The 21,050-nt window shown below is 45.4% G+C and overlaps 1 protein-coding gene across 3 annotated transcripts in view; it reads right to left on the bottom strand.

The window, feature by feature from the left end:
* The window catches only part of POLR3B (RNA polymerase III subunit B), a 122,418-nt gene extending 109,355 nt beyond the window's left edge, over positions 1 to 13,063 (bottom strand). For 2 of the 3 annotated variants that reach the window (XM_073324285.1, XM_073324294.1), the window contains exons 1-5: positions 12,856 to 13,063; positions 9,505 to 9,537; positions 1,365 to 1,421; positions 904 to 968; positions 237 to 312 (exon numbers count right to left, since the gene is read on the bottom strand). In XM_073324285.1, the coding sequence (XP_073180386.1) occupies positions 237 to 312; positions 904 to 968; positions 1,365 to 1,421; positions 9,505 to 9,537; positions 12,856 to 12,927 (303 nt within the window). In that variant the 5' untranslated portion in view covers positions 12,928 to 13,063. The remainder of the gene's footprint in view (positions 1 to 236; positions 313 to 903; positions 969 to 1,364; positions 1,422 to 9,504; positions 9,538 to 12,855) is intronic. The other variant, XM_073324277.1, reaches the window with a different exon arrangement.
* Between the last annotated feature and the right edge of the window lie 7,987 nt (positions 13,064 to 21,050).

The following is a 21,050-nucleotide window of genomic DNA, read 5'->3' as shown; positions in this document are numbered from 1 at the left end:
TTAAAAAGTGAACAATTAGTTATTCAGGTATTTAGTCATTTCACAACCACTGGAGTGATTTTCTTACAATTAGAATGTTAACTAATGATGCCTTCTTTTCCCAACTAGGAATACACCTGGCCATTATAAGAATCTTTCCTGACAGCAAAGAGATACTGGGCAGGAAAAGCTACACACAATATCAACCCACCCACCAGTAAACATGAAATGAAATCCACAGTTGAATTCACGATTACCTCATGAGGAGACACAGGTCTTGTTACATTAAAGCTTTCTTCAACATCTGGAATCCCCACATAGATATTGAGGTATCTGTAACACAAACATTGCTATTATCAACCACGAAGATATTTGTGTGGTAGAACTGAAGGAAGCAGAGTCCATTTTTCAACACAATTCATTTTGACAATCTCCCATTCTAATAATAAACAAATAGCAACTGTCTTCCCAGAAAAAAGAAGGCACCTTAGAGACTAACACATTTATTTGAGCATAAGCTTTCGTGAGCTACAGCTCACTTCATCGGATGCATTCCCAGAGTATCCCATAGCGCTTGATCTATGCTCTTTCTGGAATTTTGAAATAAGTCTTGGAATTCATGTACAAATATAAAAGCAAAGTTACCTTTGCAAATGAAGAGCTATATTGGCGCCTCAGCTATGAGAATTCACCAAACTACTGAAAACCATCACTACAATGTATTTTTACTGCATGGCTATCAATTCTGTTTAATGTGGTCACTCAAAGCTCTAAGAGATCTCTTATTTGGAGTGTGGTTTACCTCATCCTTCTCAAGTATATCACAATGTAACTACATGTACATTTTTATAGTCAATTACAAATTGTTATGCAAGATAATACTTATACTGCTACCACCAATACAGAAATCAACCTTATGCTTACTTCAAATACCACATTGGGTCAGCATCACTTGTGACTTTTTCATTGGCTTTCATGATTTTCTTTATCTGCAAAAAAAGAAAAAATTGAGTCACAAGACTTTTGTAAATTTAGGCCTATTCCAGGGGTAGGCAACCTATGGCACGCGTGCCAAAGGTGGCATGCGAGCTGATTTTCAGTGGCACTCACACTGCCCGGGTCCTGGCCACTGGTCCGGGGGGGCTCTGTATTTAATTTAATTGTAAATGAAGCTTCTTAAACATTTTAAAAACCTTATTTACTTTACATACAACAATAGTTTAGTTATATATTATAGACTTATAGAAAGAGACCTTCTAAAAACGTTAAAATGTATTACTGGTACGCGAAACCTTAAATTAGAGTGAATAAACGAAGACTCGGCCCACCGCTTCTGAAAGGTTGCCGACCCCTGGCCTTATTCCCTTTCCACCAAGGAAGCATACCTCCACATTGATGAAATAGTTGAATGAGTCTATGTGCTGCTTCACAAGTCCCTTCACCTAAAACAAAACAATGCATATACAGCAGAATTAGCCTTGGGAAAATTAGTCACGAAAGCAATGCAGAAATTAATATGTAGGAATTAGTTCTACTTATAATAGTTTCTGGATCAACTTTAAAGTTTTTTAGCTGACGAGTTTCTGGAAACCCACAGGGTGACCAGTCTAATTCTACACTACGTCTCCAGGTTTATACCAGCATAACTCCACTGATTTCAACAAAGTCTCATATGAAATTTACTAGTTTTATAGCACAAACTGTGCATATAACTCAATCTCATAAGTTTGCATGAATAATTGGGAAAGCCATTAACATTTTTTTTTGCCAGTTTACCATTATGGCAGATGCCTGGGATATTAATAATTTGTCAGATCTAAAGACAGAAGAACTGTGTGGGATAAAGGAAAAGGTCAAGGAGCAGACTCAGGTTACAGCTATAAGGTGGGTAAAAAAGAGGGAGAGGTCCAGCAAGATGTGAGAGACTGAATGAGAAAAGCCTCAGACAACCTGCCCTAGAGACACTAGAGTTGGGGGAGGAATGTAGATTCTGTCATGGATAGTTTTTAGTAAAAATCAGGGACAGGTTGTGGGCAATAAACAAAAATTCACAGAAGCCAGCAATCTGTCTCTGACTTTTACTAAAAATCCCCTGGGGGCGAGAACAAAACTAATAGAGTGCTGCCGCTTGCAGCTGCTTCAGCCCCACCCCTGGTGGCGGCTGCTACTCTGACAGCTGCTGCTCCGGCCCACCCCAGGGCTGGCTGTCGCTGGTGGCTTCTGCTCCAGCAGCACCCAGGCTGACTGCCCGCAGCTGCTCCAATCCCACTGCTGCTCCTGCGGGAAGGGGTGACTGCTGCTGCTCCAGCCCCAGGGGTGCTCACTCAACCTCAACTGCTGCTTCAGGCCTGCCCCAGAAGAAGTCATGGAAATCCTGGAAAGTCACAGAATCCGTGACCTCTGTGATAGAACCGTATCCTTAGTAATAAGCAAGTACCAGGAGACACAGTATGCCACAGACATGAAACTAGTAGCTTCTAGGCCTCTCCCGCAGGAGATACTTTAACAGCTCCAGATAGAGCCTCCTATTTGCTTGCAAAGCAGGAAGCATCATCCTACCAGCACTTACACCACCCATTGCTTCTTGATGGTTCAGAAGCAGGACCCACCAGATATCAACAAGTAGAAATCAATGCTGCAGATGTTCAGGATTAAGTTTAACCAATGCAAGCATTAGAAAGGTTGTACTGTATTAGAAAAAAAATGGAAGGTAAATATAATACACTGCATTTTTTTTTCATAGCATCTCTAAGGGACACTGGGTCTCAGTACTCCATGGAAATAATCAGCCACAAGCTGCAAAGAAAAGGAAGCTTTTATAGGGGAAGGTTGGTCCAGTGGTTAGAACCATATATACATAATGTAAGCAACTAGCAACATACATATAATTTTCACTTTATGAAGATGTGTGAAGGTTCCATTTAAAATTAATTGAAAGCAATAGCTAACTCAAGAGTTACCCAGCTGGCTCCACACCGATTAAAAAAGTCTAGAAAACATGACCTATAAAAAAAGATTGAAAAAATTGCATTTGTTTAGTTAGGGGAAGAGAAGATTGACGGGGGACATGATAGCAGCCTTCAAAAGTATGTAAAAAGGGTTTTTTTATAAAGAGAAGGGTGATCAATTGTTCTTCTCATCCATTGAGGACAGGGCAAGAAGTAATAGGCTTAAAATTGCAGCAAGGGAGATTTACTTTGGACATTAGGAAAAACAACCTAACTGTAAGGGTAGTTAAGCATTGGAATAAATTAACAAGGGAGGTTGTGAAATCTCTGTCCTTGTAGGATTTTAAGAACAGTTTAAACAAAACAACTGTCAGGGATGGTCTCGATCAGGGGTGGGCAAACTTTTTGGCCTGAGGGCCATATCGGGGTTGCAAAACGGTATGGAGGGCCAGGTAGGGAAGGCGGTGCCTCCCCAAACAGTCTTGCCCCTGCCCCCATCCACCCCTTGACTGCCCCCCTCAGAACCCCTGACTCATCCAACCTGCCCCGCTCCTTGTCCCCTGACTGCCCTCTCCCGGGACCCCTGCCCCTAACCGCCCCCCGGGACCCCACCCCCTATGTAACCCCCCTACTCCCAGTCCCCCCCACTCCTTGTCACCTGATCACCCCGACCCCTATCTACACCCCTGCCCCTGACAGGCCCCCCAAAACCCCTGACCCATTCAACCCCCCCCAAACACATACACACTCCTTGTCTCCTGACCTCCCCCTCCCAGGACCCCCGTCCCTATCCAACCCCCCCACTCTCTGTCTCCTGAGCGCCACCGCCCCGAACCTCCACCCCTCCAACTGCCCCGTCCCCTGACTGCCCTCCGGGACCTTATCCAACCCCCCCCACACCCCGCCCCCTTACCATGCTGCTTAGAGCAGCAGGACAGGCTTATTGGAAAGCCTGGGAGGTGGGCAGGCGCAAGCCGCGCTGCCCATATGGCAGCGTGGCTGCGGGAGGGGGGGGCAGCAGGGGAGGGGCCGGGGTACGCCTCCCTGGCCAAGAGTTCAGGGGCCAGGCAGGACGGTCCCGCGGGCCGTAGTTTGCCCACCTCTGGTCTAGATGATACTTAGTCCTGCTTCAGAAACAAGGAAATTAACCAAGACACCTAATGAGGTCCCTTTCAGTCCTACATTTCTACGACTCTATGAAGTCCCCATGGATTTAAGGAAAGCAATACAACAAAAAATGACTTCCAGACAAAATTATTTTGATATACAAAATTTTACAAAAACTCAGCATACGAATAATGAATGAAAATGTAATACGAAAAGCCAAAAAGGCGTTTGAAGAACAGCTAGCCAAAAACTCAAAAAGTAATAACAAAATGTTTTTTAAGTACATCAGAAGCGGGGAGCCTGCTAAACAACTAGTGGGGCCCTGGACGATTGAGATAAAAAGGAGCATTTAAAGTCGATAAAGTCATTGAGGAGTAACTAAGTGAATTCTTTGCTTCAGTCTTCATGGCTGAGGATGTTAGGAAGATTCCCAAACCTGAGCCATCTTTGTAGGTGACAAATCTGAGGAACTGTCACAGATTGAAGTGTCGTTAGAGGTGGTTTTGGAATTAATAGATAAACTTAACAGTAACAAGTCACTGGGACCAGATGGCATTCACCCAAGAGTTCTGCAAGAACTCAAATGTGAAATTGCGGAACTATTAACTATGGTTTGTAACCTGTCCTTTAAATCAGCTTCTGTACCCAATGACTGGAAGATAGCTAATGTAACGCTAATATTTAAAAAAGGCTCTCTCTAGAGGTGATCCCGGCAATTACAGACTGGTAAGTCTAACGTCAGTACCGGGCAAATTAGTTGAAACAACAGGAAAGAATAAAATGGTCAGACACATAGAAGAACATAAATTGTGGGCAAAAGTCAACATGGTTTCTGTAAAGGGAGATCATGTCTTACTAATCTATTAGAGTTCTTTGAGGGGGTCAACAAACATGTGTAGAAGGGGGATCCAGTGGACATAGTGTACTTAGATTTCCAGAAAGGCTTTGACAAGGTCCCTCACCAAAAGCTCTTACGTAAATTAAGTTGTCATGGGATCAGAGGGAAGATCCTTTCATGGACTGGGAACTGGTTAAAAGACAGGGAACAAAGGGTAGGAATAAATGGTAAATTGTCAGAATGGAGAAGGGTAACTAGTAGTGTTCCCCAAAGGTCAGTCCTCGGACCAATCCCATTCAACATTCATAAATGATCTGGAAAAAGGGGTAAACAGTGAGGTGGCAAAGTTTGCAGACGATACTAAACTGCTCAAGATAGTTAAGACCAAAGCAGACTGTGAAGAACTTCAAAAAGATGGACTACAAGCCATCAGGAACAGTATCCCCAACAATGTCACGGCAAACCTGGTGGCTGAACTTTGTGCCTTTGTCCTCACCCATAACTATTTCACATTTGGGGACAATGTATACCTTCAAATCAGCGGCACTGCTATGGGTACCCGCATGGCCCCACAGTATGCTAACATTTTTATGGCTGACTTAGAACAACACTTCCTCAGCTCTCCTCCCCTAATGCCCCTACTCTACTTGCGCTATATTGATGACATCTCCATCATCTGGACCCATGGAAAAGAAGCCCTTGAGGAATTCCACCATGATTTCAACAATTTCTATCCCACCATCAACCTCAGCCTGGACCAGTCCACACAAGAGATCCACTTCCTGGACACTACGGTGCTAATAAGCGATGGTCACATAAACACCACCTTATACTGGAAACCTACTGACCGCTATTCCTACCTACATGCCTCCAGCTTTCAGCCAGACCACACCACCCAATCCATTGTCGTCTGCAGCCAAGCTCTACGATACAACTGCATTTGCTCCAACCCCTCAGACAGAGACAAACACCTACAAGATCTCTATCAAGCATTCCTACAACTACAATACCCACCTGCTGAAATGAAGAAACAGATTGACAGAGCCAGAAGAGTACCCAGAAGTCACCTACTACAGGACAGGCCCAACAAAGAAAATAACAGAACGCCACTAGCCATCACCTTCAGCCCCCAACTAAAACCTCTCCAACGCATCATCAAGGATCTACAACCTATCCTGAAGGACGACCCATCACTCTCACAGATCTTGGGAGACAGGCCAATCCTTGCTTACAGACAGCCCCCCAACCTGAAGCATATACTCACCAGCAACCATACAACAGAACCACTAACCCAGGAATCTATCCTTACAACAAAGCCTGTTGCCAACTGTGTCCACATATCTATTCAGGGGACACCATTATAGGGCCTAATCGTATCAGCCACACTATCATAGGCTCGTTCACCTGCACATCTACCAATGTGATATATGCCATCATGTGCCAGCAATGCCCCTCTGCCCCGTACATTGATCAAACTGGACAGTCTCTACGTAAAAGAATAAATGGACACAAATCAGACGTCAAGAATTATAACATTCAAAAACCAGTCAGAGAACACTTCAATCTCTTTGGTCACTCGATTACAGACCTGAAAGTTGCAATTCTTCAACAAAAAAAAGTCAAAAACAGACTCCAACGAGAGACTGCTGAATTGGAATTAATTTGCAAACTGGATACAATTAACTTAGCCTTGAATAGAGACTGGGAATGGATGGGTCATTACACAAAGTAAAACTATTTCCCCATGTTTATTCCCCCACTCCACCCCCCACTGTTCCTCAGATGTTCTTGTCAACTGGAACTGGCCCACCTTGATTATCACTACAAAAGGTTTCTTCCCCCCGCTCTCCTGCTGGTAATAGCTCACCTTAAGTGATCACTCTCGTTACAGTGTGTATGGTAACACCCACTGTTTCATGTTCTCTATGTACATAAATCTCCCCACTGTTCCACTGAATGCATCCGATGAAGTGAGCTGTAGCTCACGAAAGCTTATGCTCAAATAAATTGGTTAGTCTCTAAGGTGCCAGAAGTACCCTTTTCTTTTTGTGAATACAGACTAACACGGCTGCTACTCTGAAACCTGTCACAAAACTAAGTGATTGGACAACAAAATGGCAAATGAAATTTAATGTGGATAAATGTAAAGTAATGCACATTGGAAAAAATAACCCCAACTATACATACAATATGACGGGGACTAATTTAGCTACAACTAATCAGGAAAGAGATCTTGGAGTCATCGTGGATAGTTCTCTGAAGACGTCCACGCAGTGGCAGTCAAAAAAGAAAACAGGGTGTTAGGAATCATTAAAAAAGGGACAGAGAATAAGATGGAGAATATCTTATTGCCCTTATATAAATCTTTGGTATACCCACATCTTGAATACTACATACAGATGTGGTCTCCTCATCTCAAAAAAGATATACTGGCATTAGAAAAGGTTCAGAGAAGGGCAACTAAAATGACTAGGGGTTTGGACCGGGTCCCATAAGAGGCGAGATTAAAGAGGCTAGGACTTTTCAGCTTGGAAAAGAGGAGGTGAAGGGGGGATATGATAGAGGTATATAAAATCATGAGTGGTGTGGAGAAAGTGAATAAGAAAAAGTTATTTACTTGTTCCCATAATATAAGAACTAGGGGCCATCAAATGAAATTAACAGGCAGCAGATTTAAAACAAATAAAAGGAAGTTCTTCACACAGTGCACAGTCAACCTGTGGAACGCCTTGCCTGAGGAGGTTGTGAAGGCTAGGACTATAATAGGGTTTAAAAGAGAACTAGATAAATTCATGGAGGTTAAGTCCATTAATGGCTATTAGCCCGGATGGGTAAGGAATGGTGTCCCTAGCCTCTGTTTGTCAGAGGACGGAGATGGATGGCAGGAGAAAGATCACTTGATCATTACCTGTTAGTTCACTCCCTCTGGGGCACCTGGCATTGACCACTGTCGGTAGACAGGATACTGGGCTGGATGGACCTTTGGTCTGACCCAGTATGGCCATTCTTATGTTCTTACATAAAAAATATGTGGTTCTATCACTATTTGTCTAACTTTTAAACTTTTCAGAAGAAATGAACAGAGATTTATCAAAAATTTGACTCCAACACAAAAATCACAATATGCAGCATTTGTATTGTATAGTGTTGGCACAAATACAATGCTATGTGACAAAAGGACACAGTGAAGGATGTAAACTTTTGATGTAAAGCATACAGCAAATTGCATCTCCTCCACCCATGCCTGCAGAACCAGGGCACTGGGACACATGGTCCCAACAGCCCTCCCCCAGTAAAAACATTCTTACAGCCTCAGGGATTCTAATGATGTCACTACTTCAAGCCTCTGCAAGTAGTTTGTGGGGGTGGCTGGGAGAGATGTAAGGAAGGAGTCGTAAATGAGATGGGTATTAGGCTGGCCCCAGGTACCATCACAGCCCTGGGCCAGAATGACAGTAAAGCGCATAAATGACTGCTGGACTTGTTCTCCTGCACCGGATATGTGCAGGGACACATCCTGCCCCCATACAGCAGCAGAGGTAGTGAGAGACTCCTGGTGGTTCCCACCTACTTATTATTACTCACTGTTTGTGAGTTACCTTTCATGAGGACCCAAATCTGCAAACACTTACATGAGAAGTCCCGAAGTTCAGCAGAGCTACTCACATGCACGAGTGAAGTAATGCATGCATGCATCTTTGCCGGCTCAGGATTTTAGATTGCAAGCTCTATGGGACAGAGACCATATCTGCCTAGTAAGTGTTTTACAGGCCCTAGACCAATGAGCTAGATTGGTTCCTTGGGTAACAGTGAAATAAAAAAAACAAAATCACTGCCTGTATTTCATAAACCACTGTTCCAAACTGGCTAAAAAAATTGGCCACCTCTAAAGAGAGACGGCCGCAAATTATTCCCTTTGAGATTCATCAATAAACTTTCATTTACATAATAGGCTTGCCTCTCATATTATGGGGGCAGGAACTGGATGACTGTAGAGAGAATGCAAACTCTAGATGGAAAGGGGACAGGTGGTCTGGGAAATAACAGAGGAAAAGACATAGAAGGAGGTTAAAAAAGAGGAAAGACAGAAAGAAGAAAAAATAATGGACTTGATAAAGAGAGAAAATGTTGTAGGAAATAATAAAATAAAAAAGCATAGAAAAAGCCCGAAACAAAATAGAGAACTTTTGAGGTTAATCAGAGAAACGGAAGCTTTCTGATGCTCTGGAGGGTGGACTGAGGAGCATACAGGATTGGAGGAAAGTCTGGCTGAACAAGGCATTAATGGATTCTGAGAGGTTGGGCAGCCATGAATTAGTGTTGGGAGAGGAGAAAGAGACTATTGGGGAGTACCTGCTTTTACAAGAAAGGAAACTAAATGTGAGAACTATGGGGTTTTGGTTGTGCTGAAGGACAAGGGCTGAAAATAAAAAGTTTAGAGAATCTGCAAACCATGCTGACATATGATTTTAAAATGAATGTATTAGGTTTTAAGATTAAAACACAGTTCTGACCATCTTTTATCTTGTCAAAACACTGCCTGTAGCAAGTCAGTCTTGCACTAGTTAAATTGTTTTCAGTTTCAGAGCTTGAACATTCATGTACAAGTGAAACGTATAAAGCAACACTAACCTTTAGAAAAGCTGGAAGAAGTCTCCATTTTTCCTAAAAACAAAAATAAAACACACAATTTGAAATAGCTGCAGGAGTGTATCTAACAAAAATCTAAAAAGCTTAATCACTATTCTTCTACCTAGGGTGGCCAGGTGTCCGGTTTTCGACCAGAAAGTCTGGTTGAAAAGGGGACTTGAGGGCGTCCAGTCATATCTACTGACCGGACACCCAAAGTCCGGTTACTGCAGACAGGGGAGGCGGGAAGGCGCCGAGTCATCACCCGCACCAGCCCCTATTCAGCCGGGGCCGCCTTCTACCTGGGTCTGGCAGTTGCAGCTCCCAGCCCCGGCTCTGCAGATGAGTCTCTCCTGACCCATGCGAGGGCTGGGGGTGGGGGTGGGGAATGCAGCAAGAGATGGATGGAGGGGGAAAGAGGAGCAAATGGGGGGTGGAGCCTCAGGAGAAATGGGTGGGGAGGGCCTCAGAGGAGGTTCTGCACTCCTGCTGGAGTCTCCAGTTTTTATACATTACAAAGTTGGCAATCCTACTTCTACCATTAAGACTATTTAAAGTCAAGTCAATGTAGAAAAGAGGGACTGTAACTAGTCAATCAAAATTACTAATATGAACAAGCAAATGACAATTCAAATCATACAATAATCCAGGTGTGCAATACAAACTATATTCAAGGCACAGACAGTCAAGGGATACAGTTTCAATTTAAAAACAAGCTAACAAAATACAAGTTTCTGAGAAAACACTACTTAAATACTATGTCCTGATTTATTTAAAAAAAGAAAAAGAGCCACTCCTTCGGAAAGTTTAAGTGTTTTATTTTCTTTTCTGCAAGAGAGAAAACTACGGTCCTAATCCTACACATGTTAATGCCCACAGCCAAACACAAAGTACTGTCAAAACTGAAAAAAATAAAGACTTATTCCTGTAACTTCTTTCAGCTGTACAGTAATCTCAGGTATTACTGTAGTTAAAAAGTAGATTCAAAACATTCAGACAAACATGACTTGCAGGTTAAGAGTATGTCTAACTTTATAGGTATCTAAAGATTCAAAGACATCTAAGATTCTGAACATTAAATAATATATTCAACTGGTCTGTGCAATTCTAAAATGAACTAAAAGTAAGTTAAAAAATTGTTATTGACATATCCTATATTGGAGTCCCAGATATTGTTTGTATCACTTGCTTTCAAAGACATGAAATTCAGTTGATTTTTATTCAGTCTTAGTCTAACTTTGTTTTTCATATTTCAACAGGAGAAAGGTAAAAAACATAAAATAAAGGGAACAGCCTAACGTTTACATTTCAAACCTAGGGAGGAAGAATTGAATGCAAATCAAGGTAAAATTTTTCCACCACTGTTTAAAAATAAATCTTGCTGTATCACAACAAACTATTTTGGTATGTAGTAGTATGCATAAACATGAGCATGGAGGAAAGTGGGTTCAATAAAGGGTTATAACTTTGCATGGTTTGCCCTGTAGGATAAACTCATGCGCATCACAAGTAAAACTGGGCCAAAATTAGTTTCAGGGCAGCTGCACAGATACAGGACCAACAGTGCAATTGGCAGCCTCAACCCTCTTGTGCCTACTATATGTGGGCTTGATTCCATGAAGCATCAGACACCCACAATTCATTGAACTCGGTGGAAACTAAGGTGGCTCAACACCTTGCAGGTAGAGTGACCACCCTTCCCTAATTGGATGGCACAGTCCCAAAATGTACATTTCAAGTCCTGGTCCCAGGCTGAATGACTCTGGGACAGCTTTTGTCCCAGATTCCCTGCGGTGCCAATCTGCACCTGCCCGAGGCTTAGGACAGCATCAGCCTCTTCGCAGTCACGGGGGCTGAGGTGGGCTGTAGTCCCTTCTCGCCACGAGGCCCTGCCCCCTGCTCCTCCTCTTCCCCGAGGTCAGAAGCCGGAGCCGGGAAATAGTAAGAGCTGCCCATGGAGCCCAGGCCGCTGTGAGGAGCCCTGGAGTCCCAGACCCTCCACCTGCCCTGGGTGGCACATCCTATGGGGCGGCTCACACGTGCCTCACTACTCTTGGGCACCCAAACCCCCCACCCAGGGCAGGTGGAGGGTCCGGGGCTCCCTGGGTGGCTCTTAGCACAGTCTGCTCCACCTGCCAACCTGGCCAAGGGATAGGGCCTCAGGGGGAAAGGAGGAGCAGGGGCAAGGCCACAGAAGGGGTGGGGTTCTTGCATGTGTCCTCTTTTTGCATTTTGAAAAAGTGGCCACCCCACTTGGAGGATGAGGTCCTAAGGGAGCACATAATGAGTTCACTTTGCAATGGAATACAGTACTGGGCTCTTTGCACTGTATGAGTAGCAGCTACTGATGCAGACATTATCAACACAGTGATACGTTTAAGAGATGGTAACACAGCGATGAGTCACTGGTTTCAAGGCTACATTTCTGACATCCCCCTTCTATCAACTAAACCCCTACCAAAAAAAGGGGGCGGGGGGATTAAAACATAAAAATATCAAAAACAAAGCCCCTAACCCATGCAGTGCTTTTACCCCAAAAAAGGAGAAGTGCCAGACACGCCACAAAGTCCAGGAGGAACATTGCTATTGCTATCCATTTTACGTGGAAGGGGTTCAAGTACTATGGTGATGGGCAGCAGCGTAAGGTAGATACAGGGCTGGATAGGCAAATTTCCCTAGGGGTAGGTAAGAGCCAGGCTCTTTGTGTGTCACCCTCTACAGGCGTTATCGAGACTGAAATCACACCGCATGAGAAACGCTGCTAACTGCCCTGTGTAGACAAGGCTGGCGCGTCTCCTGTCGTGTTAGGCAGCCTCATCGCGGGCGGCTCACACGTGCCTGCCCTTGCCCACACTGAGCGGGGTGCTCGCTGGCCTTGGGACATCCCGGGGCGGCCACGGTCCCCCGGGGAAAGGCTGGGCGCCCTCCACCAGCCGCTGGGCTCAATGGCACAGGAGGCTGCACAGCACCAGGCCGTGCCCCTTGCGAGCATCTCACTGGCTGCCCGGTCACTGGCACCAGGCCCGGGGGCTGCCAGGCCGAGCAGCCGCCTGGAGCTTGCGGGGAGGGACAGGCCAACGTGGACAGGGTGGCTTGATCCTGCGCATGCGCCACAGGTGACTCGGGACCCAGGTGCCTGGAGCCAGGAAAGCCTGCCGGAAAAGCGAACCTCGGGGCCTAGGCGCATGCGCAGTAGCGGATACTGCGGGAAGAGGGATGGCTGAAGCGGGAGCCTCTACGCAGGCGCAACAGGGGCCTCGGGGAGACAGCTGGCGGGGGCGCCGCCGCTCGCCGCCAAAGCGGAGCGTGCCCCTCCTCCTCCTCCGGCGCCTTTATCCGCGTCCCCTCGCTCACCTCCACCGTGTTCACGGGAGCCGCCGCCTGCTCCGGGGTCAGAGCCCCCAGCTCGGCCGCTAACGCGTCCATGGCGAGCGCGGCAGAGACACGAGCCGGGAGAGACTCGGCGGACGCTCCGCGCGAGGGACCCGCCGTGTGGCGGTGAAATCGGCCCCCGCGACACCGGAGGCGCGGCGGGAACGTTCCGCTTCTTTTAAAGAGCCGGCGGGGGTCTCGCCCGCCCGGAGCGAGCTGCTGGTCCTGGCCCAGAGGCTCGGAAGGTGGGGGAGGGGACACGTCCCCCCGCACAAACCTCGTTCCCCAGAGACCGACTCTGAGCCCGCCCCCAAACATAAGGGAGGGGTCTGGTGAGAGGCTTGGAGAACTGCCCTAAACCTGACGTGACATGACGGAGGGCAGCCGGTTCCCCTCTGAGAACAGCGGCCCCCCTCCACGCACCCCAGCCAGCCTGGGATGGGATTTCCGTGCCATGGAAAGTTACACTGTCTTCTACTGTGCAGCCACCAGGGGGCGCTGTGTATAAAGGCTCTTCAGCCGTGCTGGGCAGAGCATGAGAGGCTCTTCTTATGAACACACCTGGTACAAAGAAAGCTCTGTAGCCAGCAGCCCCTATCCCTGTATAAGTATGTGACAGTATTGCATGGGACAAGTCCCTTTTGTTATTATTTGAAGGGCACCATGGGAGAGTCGCTGTCACGTCATCTTCTGTAAAGTGGGGAAGTACAAGTGAGCCAAAGCTGGAATCAACACTAACATTTTTTTCCTCTTATCAGCTGGTTAGGATTCCCTGGGGTTGAGAACTAAAACAGACTCACAGATAATAGGCAAACCATCTGCAGATCAGCAACAAACTCTTCGATTTTGACTTTCGGCAAAGGGCAGTTTGAAAGTGCTGCTGCAGTCTCATTACCTTCTAGTTGGTCACAGAATGTCAATAGGTAACAGTCATTATGATATTTTTTCCAGTCTTAATGCTGTTTGCCTTATATGCACCATGCTCAAGAACAATGATATTTTATTTCTTTGACAGTTTTTCCCTGTCAGCACCTCACAGATATTAAATTTATATTCAAAATACTCTGGTGAGGCAGCAAATTACTATAATCTCCATTTTGCAAATGAGGAACAAGTAAAGAAATGTGATTTGCTCAAGGTCATATCTCCTGAATCCTACTCTGAAGCCTTAACCACAAAACCATCCACAGCACCGCAGAAAACTTTCCTTAAGTGGCACTTATTGTCAGGAATTGAAACTCCATGGGACTCCTTAGCTTTGGAGTTACCAGGCCTTCTATTGATTCAATATCTGAAATTGGGCAGGGGGGGAGGAATCTGAGCAGCCATACGTGTGGAGTCTTGAGATTGTCAACTGGGAACCACAGGAGACTTCACAAAAAATTGCTTTCCTATCTTTCTGTGGGAGGGGGACTTTCCAGTTGACTAAAATGACAGCTCACTGGAAGCATCAATATACACAGTAAAAGTCCCTGTGTTGATTGTGTTAAAAGTTGTGTATAATTTTTAGGCACCATTTAAAAGTAAAGGTCACACTAGAGACTTATTTTAAACAAATCGCTTTACTTTTTGTAATAAGAAGGAAGTCATACTTGAATAATAGTTTACACTTCTGTAGCACCCAAGGATATCTTTTTACTGTGCAAACAAGTAAGGAATATAGGAATTGCCATACCATTCCATGATTCTGGTATCATGTCTGGTGCCCATAAATGGCCAGTACCAGGTGGTCAGAAGAGAGCACACGGAATACCACAATGGAAAATTATGTAATAACCTGCCAAGGGTGGAAGAGTTTCTTCTTAACCTCAGTGGTTGGCTTATGCTCTAAAGGATGAGGGTGGAGGTCCTAAAACTTTTATCCTACCTTATATAAACTATGAATGTTCTCATCCACATAAAAGTGCAATCATCCTTTGAATCATAAGTACTTGTCCTCAGTGATATTTTGTTGGTAACGAGTTCCACACATAAATTATACATGGTGAAAAAATCAGTACATCTCTTTAAAGATGGATTCCACTGTCAGGTAAGCGTGTATTTTATTCCTTTTACAGATGGGTAAATTGAAGAAGAAAATGGCTAAGTAATTTTTACCATATCAGTCAGTGAATCAGAGGCAGAGTCAAGAATAGACCAAAGGAGTCCTCACTCCAGCTTTAACCCCTAAAACTCATCCCAGTTTTTAACCTCCTTGAATAGAGTTTAAACTTAAATAAGAGTATCATTACTGCTGTCATAAATATAAAGGGAAGGGTAAACACCTTTAAATCCCTCCTGGCCAGAGGAAAAACCCTTTCACCTGTAAAGGGTTAAGAAGCTAAGACAACCTCGCTGGCACCTGACCAAAAGGACCAATGAGGAGACAAGATACTTTCAAAGCTGGAGGCAGGCGGGGGAAACAAAGGGTTATCTCTGTGTGTGTTGTTTTTGCTGGGACCAGAACAGGAATGCAGGTCAGAACTCCTATAAAGGGTTAATAAGCAATCTAGTTAGATATGCGTTAGATTCTGTTTTGTTTAAATGGCTGATAAAATAAGTTGTGCTGAATGGAATGGATATTCCTGTTTTTGTGTCTTTTTGTAACTTAAGGTTTTGCCTAGAGGGATTCTCTATGTTCTGAATCTGATTACCCTGTGAGGTATTTACCATCCTGATTTTACAGAGGTGATTCTTTTACTTTTTCTTCAATTAAAATTCTTCTTTTAAGAACCTGATTCCTTTTCATTGTTCTTAAGATCCAAGTGTTTGGGTCTGTGTTCACCTATGCAAATTGGTGAGGATTTTTATCAAGCCTTCCCCAGGAAAGGGGGTGTAGGGCTTGGGGGGATTTGAGGGGGAAAGATGTTTCCAAGTGGGCTCTTTCCCGGTTATATTTGTTAGACGCTTGGTGGTGGCAGCAATAAGGTCCAGGGACAAAAGGTAAAATAGTTTGTACCTTGGGGAAGTTTTAACCTAAGCTGCTAAGAATAAGCTTAGGGGGTTTTTCATGCAGGTCCTCACATCTGTACTCTAGAGTTCAGAGTGCGGAAGGAACCTTGACATGGTGGCAGAGCGGTGGAATTAACTTGAAATCATTTTGAGATCAATTTGAGATTTTTTGAACCAGAAACACGGATGTTAAAAAAGGACATTTTTTTTTCCCTTTGGGCTGCTGGAAAGCAGTTTTAAGCTGAAAGCAGTTTGAGGTTTTTTTTGTTTCTGCTTGGGGGCCAGAGCAGAGACAAAAGGGAATTGTCTTTTGTGAGCTGGAGTTTTCTCTACCTAAAGGCAGGGTAGTTAACCTCCTGCAGGGAAATTCACAAGTCTTCACAGACCTGAAGAGGTGGTTGTTGTTGCTGTTTTTTTTTTTTTACCTAAGAGCAACTAAAGGGGTTTTCTGCCTATTTGCCTGGAGACAAAGGTGTTAGGTTTTTTTTGTTTGTTTTTTTGTTTGTTTTTTTTTAAAAGGATTTTTCTGTAGGCTGACAGTCACTATCAGAGAACATAGGTATCCGGTTACAGCACAACCTATTTATTTATTTATTTATTTTTTGACAAGCCAAATTTTGTTTTTGTTTGTTTGATTTCGAACTCTCGGATGTAAAGTTAGTTAAAAACAGAGAGGCAAACATGACAGAGCCCAAGGCAGAAACAGCCAAAGAGGCTGCCCACAGGAGAGAACTGGAGGCAGCAAGAGAGGCACAAAAAAACCAAGAGGCTGCTCACAGGAGAGCTATAGAGGCAGAAAAACACCAAGAGGCTGCTCACAGGAGAGCTATGGAGGCAAGGGAAAAAGAAATGGTGGAGAGGGAAAAAGAGAGGAAGCATGAACTGGAGTTGGAGAAGGTAAGGGCTGAGCGGAATCTACTGGAAAATCCTAATCATCCTTCCCCAACAATCCACAAATGGGAGCGACTATATCCACAGTATGATGAATCCAGTGATATTGCTGAATATTTTCTCACCTTTGAGAGACTCTGCACTCTCCATAAAATTCCTGAAGCTCACAAGATAACCACATTGGTCGCAAAATTAACTGGAAGAGCTCTGGACATATTCAATAAGATGCCTTTTGATGAGGCTTCTGACTATAATAAGTTCAATGATTTGGTTTTAAAGCAATTTCAAATTACATCTGAAACGTACAGAGTAAAATTTCGAACTCTTAAGAGAGGGTGTGGACTAAGTAATGTGGCTTGTCTAAATCAGATGAAGGATCTGTTAGATAAATGGGTCCAAGGAAGGGGAGTCACTAGCTTTGACTGACTGTGTGATTTGATAGCTCAGGAGCAATTCCTGAATATGTCCAAGGAGGAAATAAAACAGTGTTTATGGGATAAGGAAATGGACTCGGCAGAAAGTCTTGCTTCTTATGCTGATCGATACAAGCAGTCCCAGACCCCCAGAGAGGCGGGGCAAGCCAGAACAAAATGGGTGGAGGGAGGAGAGAACAACAACCCTGGTTGCAGTTGGAGCGGATACCAGAAGGGACACCCTCAGATCACACCCTACTACCGGGGGCAGCCCAAGGCCCCAACTACACACCAAGGAATAGTCCAGATACCGTATCGTCCTGCCACACCGTTCTCCAGAAACCCACCTCACCCCAGTGACCCGTCAGCTGGACGATGTTTTAAGTGTAACTAGCCAGGGTATGTGAAGGCCAACTGCCCCACGAACCCCAACAGATTACAGTTCATTGCACTGGAATCACACCAGAGGTCCTCAGGCCCAGATACCTCCCAGATACCCTCAGAGCGGAGGAAAACTGTTAGTGTGGGCGGGAAGAAGATCACCGCGTGGAGGGACACTGGAGCACAAGTGTCAGCTATCCATGCTTCCTTAGTGGACCCCAATTTAATAGACCCAGAGATCCAAGTGACAATTCAACCCTTCAAGTCCAACTCTTTCAATTTGCCTACAGCCAAGTTGCCTGTCCAGTACAAGGGCTGTTCAGGAACGTGGACTTTTGCAGTATATGATGATTATCCCATCCCCATGCTGTTGTGGGAAGACTTGGCCAATCGTGTGAACCTAGCCAAGAGGGTGGGAATGGTCACCCGCAGCCAGGCTAAGCAAGCCGTCACGCCTAGCTGTGTTCCGGAAACTTCTACCAGGACCTGGTCAGAGGTGATGGACTCAGACTCCATGCCAACATCTGCAACAGCAGTAATGGATCCAGTCCCAGAGACCCAGACAGAGCCAGTCCCAGAACCGGAACCGGCAGCAGCTGATAACCCTACACCGGAAGCTCAGCCGGAGCCTGAAACCCAACATAGTGCACCAGCGGAGAGCAGTTCACAGTCAATGGAAACAGCCCCATCCGCTTCCAGAGGGACCAAGCCTAGGTCCACAATCCAATGAGGAACTGATGTCTTCAGCATCAAGGGAGCAGTTCCAGACCGAACAGGAAGCAGATGAAAGCCTCCAGAGAGCTTGGACAGCAGCACGGAGCAACCCACCATCTCTCAGCTCTTCTAATCGATCCAGATTTGTTGGAGAAAGAGGACTTTTATAAAAGGAAACTCTTTCTGGTGGACACCAGGAAGACTGGCATCCTCAGAGACAGTTGGTAGTTCCAACTAAGTACCGGGTCAAGCTCTTGAGCTTAGCCCATGATCATCCTAGTGGCCATGCTGGGGTGAACAGGACCAAAGACTGTTTGGGGAGGTCCTTCCACTGGGAGGGAATGGGCAAGGATGTTTCTACCTATGTCCGGTCTTGTGAGGTGTGCCGAAGAGTGGGAAAACCCCAAGACCAGATCAGAGCCCCTCTCCAGCCACTCCCCAACATTGAAGTTCCATTTCAGCGAGTAGCTGTGGATATTCTGGGTCCTTTTCCGAAAAAGACACCCAGAGGAAAGCAGTACATACTGACTTTCATGAATTTTGCCACCCGATGGCCGGAAGCAGTAGCTCTAAGCAACACTAGAGCTAGAAGTGTGTGCCAGGCACTAGCAAACATTTTTGCCAGGGTAGGTTGGCCCTCAGATATCCTCACAGATGCAGGAACTAATTTCCTGGCAGGAACTATGGAAAGCCTTTGGGAAGCTCATGGGGTGAATCACTTGGTTGCCACCCCTTACCATCATCAAACAAATGGCCTGGGGGAGAAATTTAATGGGACTTTGGGGGCTATGATACGTAAATTCGTAAATGAGCACTCCAATTGGGACCTAGTGTTGCAGCAGTTGCTCTATGGGCTGTACCATATTCCAGTTTAGGGTTTTCACCATTTGAACTTGTATATGGCCGCGAGGTTAAGGGGCCATTACAGTTGGTGAAGCAGCAATAGGAGGGGTTTACACCTTCTCCAGGAACTAACATTCTGGACTTTGTAACGAACCTACAAAACACCCTCCAAACCTCTTTATCCCTTGCTAAAGAAAACCTAAAGGATGCTCAAAAAGAGCAAAAAGCCTGGTATGATAAACATGCCAGAGAGCGTTTCTTCAAAGTAGGGGACCAGGTCATGGTCTTAAAGGCGCTCCAGGCCCATAAAATGGAAGCATCATGGGAAGCGCCATCCACGATCCAGGAGTGTCTGGGAGCTGTTAATTATCTCATGGCCTTCCCCACCTCCAACCAAAAGCCTAAGGTGTACCATATTAATTATCTAAAGCCCTTTTATTCCAGAGAATTAAAGGTTTGTCAGTTTACAGCCCAGGGAGGAGATGATGCTGAGTGGCCTGAAGGTGTCTACTACTAAGGGAAAAGTGCTGGTGGCGTGGAAGAGGTGAACCTCTCCATGACCCTTGGGTGTATGCAGCGACAGCAGATCAAGGAGCTGTGCACTAGCTACGCGCCGACGTTCTCAGCCACCCCAGAACTGACTGAACGGGCATACCACTCCATTGACACAGGTAATGCTCACCCAATTAAAGTCCAACCTTACTGAGCATCTCCTCAAGCTAAAACTGCTATAGAATGGGAGATCCAGGATATGCTACAGATGGGTGTAATATGCCCCTCTGGCAGTGCATGGACATCTCCAGTGGTTCTAGTTCCCAAACCAGCTGGGGGGAGACGTTTTTCCATGGACTACCGTAAGCTAAATGCTGTAACTCGCCCAGACAACCATCCAATGCCATGCACATCTCTAATAGTTCACCCAATTAAGAGACACTGGGACGGGCCCAGTTCATCTCTACCTTGGACTTAACCAAGGGGTACTGGCAGGTACCGCTAGATGAATCCACCAAGGAAAGGTCAGCCTTCACCACACATGTCAGGCTGTATGAATTTAATGTACTCCCTTTCGGGCTGCGGAATGCACCCGCCACCTTCCAAAGACTTGTAGATGGTCTCCTAGCGGGATTGGGAGAATATGCAGTCGCCTACCTTGACGATGTGGCTATATTTTCGGATTCCTGGGCAGAACACCTGGAACATCTACAAAAAGGCTTCGAGCGCATAAGGGAGGCAGGACTAACTGTTAAGGCTAAGAAGTGTCAAATAGGCCTAAACAGAGTGACTTACCTTAGACACCACGTGGGTCAAGGAACTATCAACCCCCCCACAGGCCAAAGTGGATGCTATCCAAAAGTGGCCTGTCCCAAAGTCAAAGAAATAGGTCCAATCCTTCTTAGGCTTGGCCGGATATTACAGGCGATTTGTACCGCAATACAGCCAAATCGCCGCCCCACTGACAGACCTAACCAAAAAGAAACAGCCAAATGCCATTCAGTGGACCAAAGAGTGGCAGAAGGTCTTTAACCAGCTTAAAGCAACACTCATGTCTGACCCTGTGCTAAGGACCCCAGACTTTGACAAACCGTTCCTAGTAACCACAGATGTGTCCGAGCGTGGTGTGAGAGCAGTTTTAATGCAGGAAGGACCGGATCAAGAATTTCACCCTGTAGTGTTTCTCAACAAGAAGCTGTCTGAGAGGGAAAGCAACTGGTCAGTCAGTGGAAAAAAATGTTACGCCATTATCTACGCTCTGGAAAAGCTACGTCCATACGTTTGGGGACGGCGTTTCCACCTGCAAACCGACCATGCTGCGCTACCGTGGCTTCATATCGCCACGGGAAATAACAAAAAACTTATTCGGTGGAGTTTAGCTCTCCAAGATTTTGATTTCGACATCCAACACATCTCAGGAGCATCTAACAAAGTGGCTGATGCACTCTCCTGTGAAAGTTTCCCAGAATCAACTGGTTAAAATCATCCTTGAGATGTGAAAAATATTGTTAG

This window comes from Lepidochelys kempii, chromosome 1 (assembly GCF_965140265.1).
Source record: "Lepidochelys kempii isolate rLepKem1 chromosome 1, rLepKem1.hap2, whole genome shotgun sequence".
Lineage (NCBI taxonomy): Eukaryota > Metazoa > Chordata > Testudines > Cheloniidae > Lepidochelys > Lepidochelys kempii.
The sequence above is the reverse complement of the archived record's forward strand: the minus strand, read 5'-3'. Positions and strand labels throughout refer to the sequence as shown.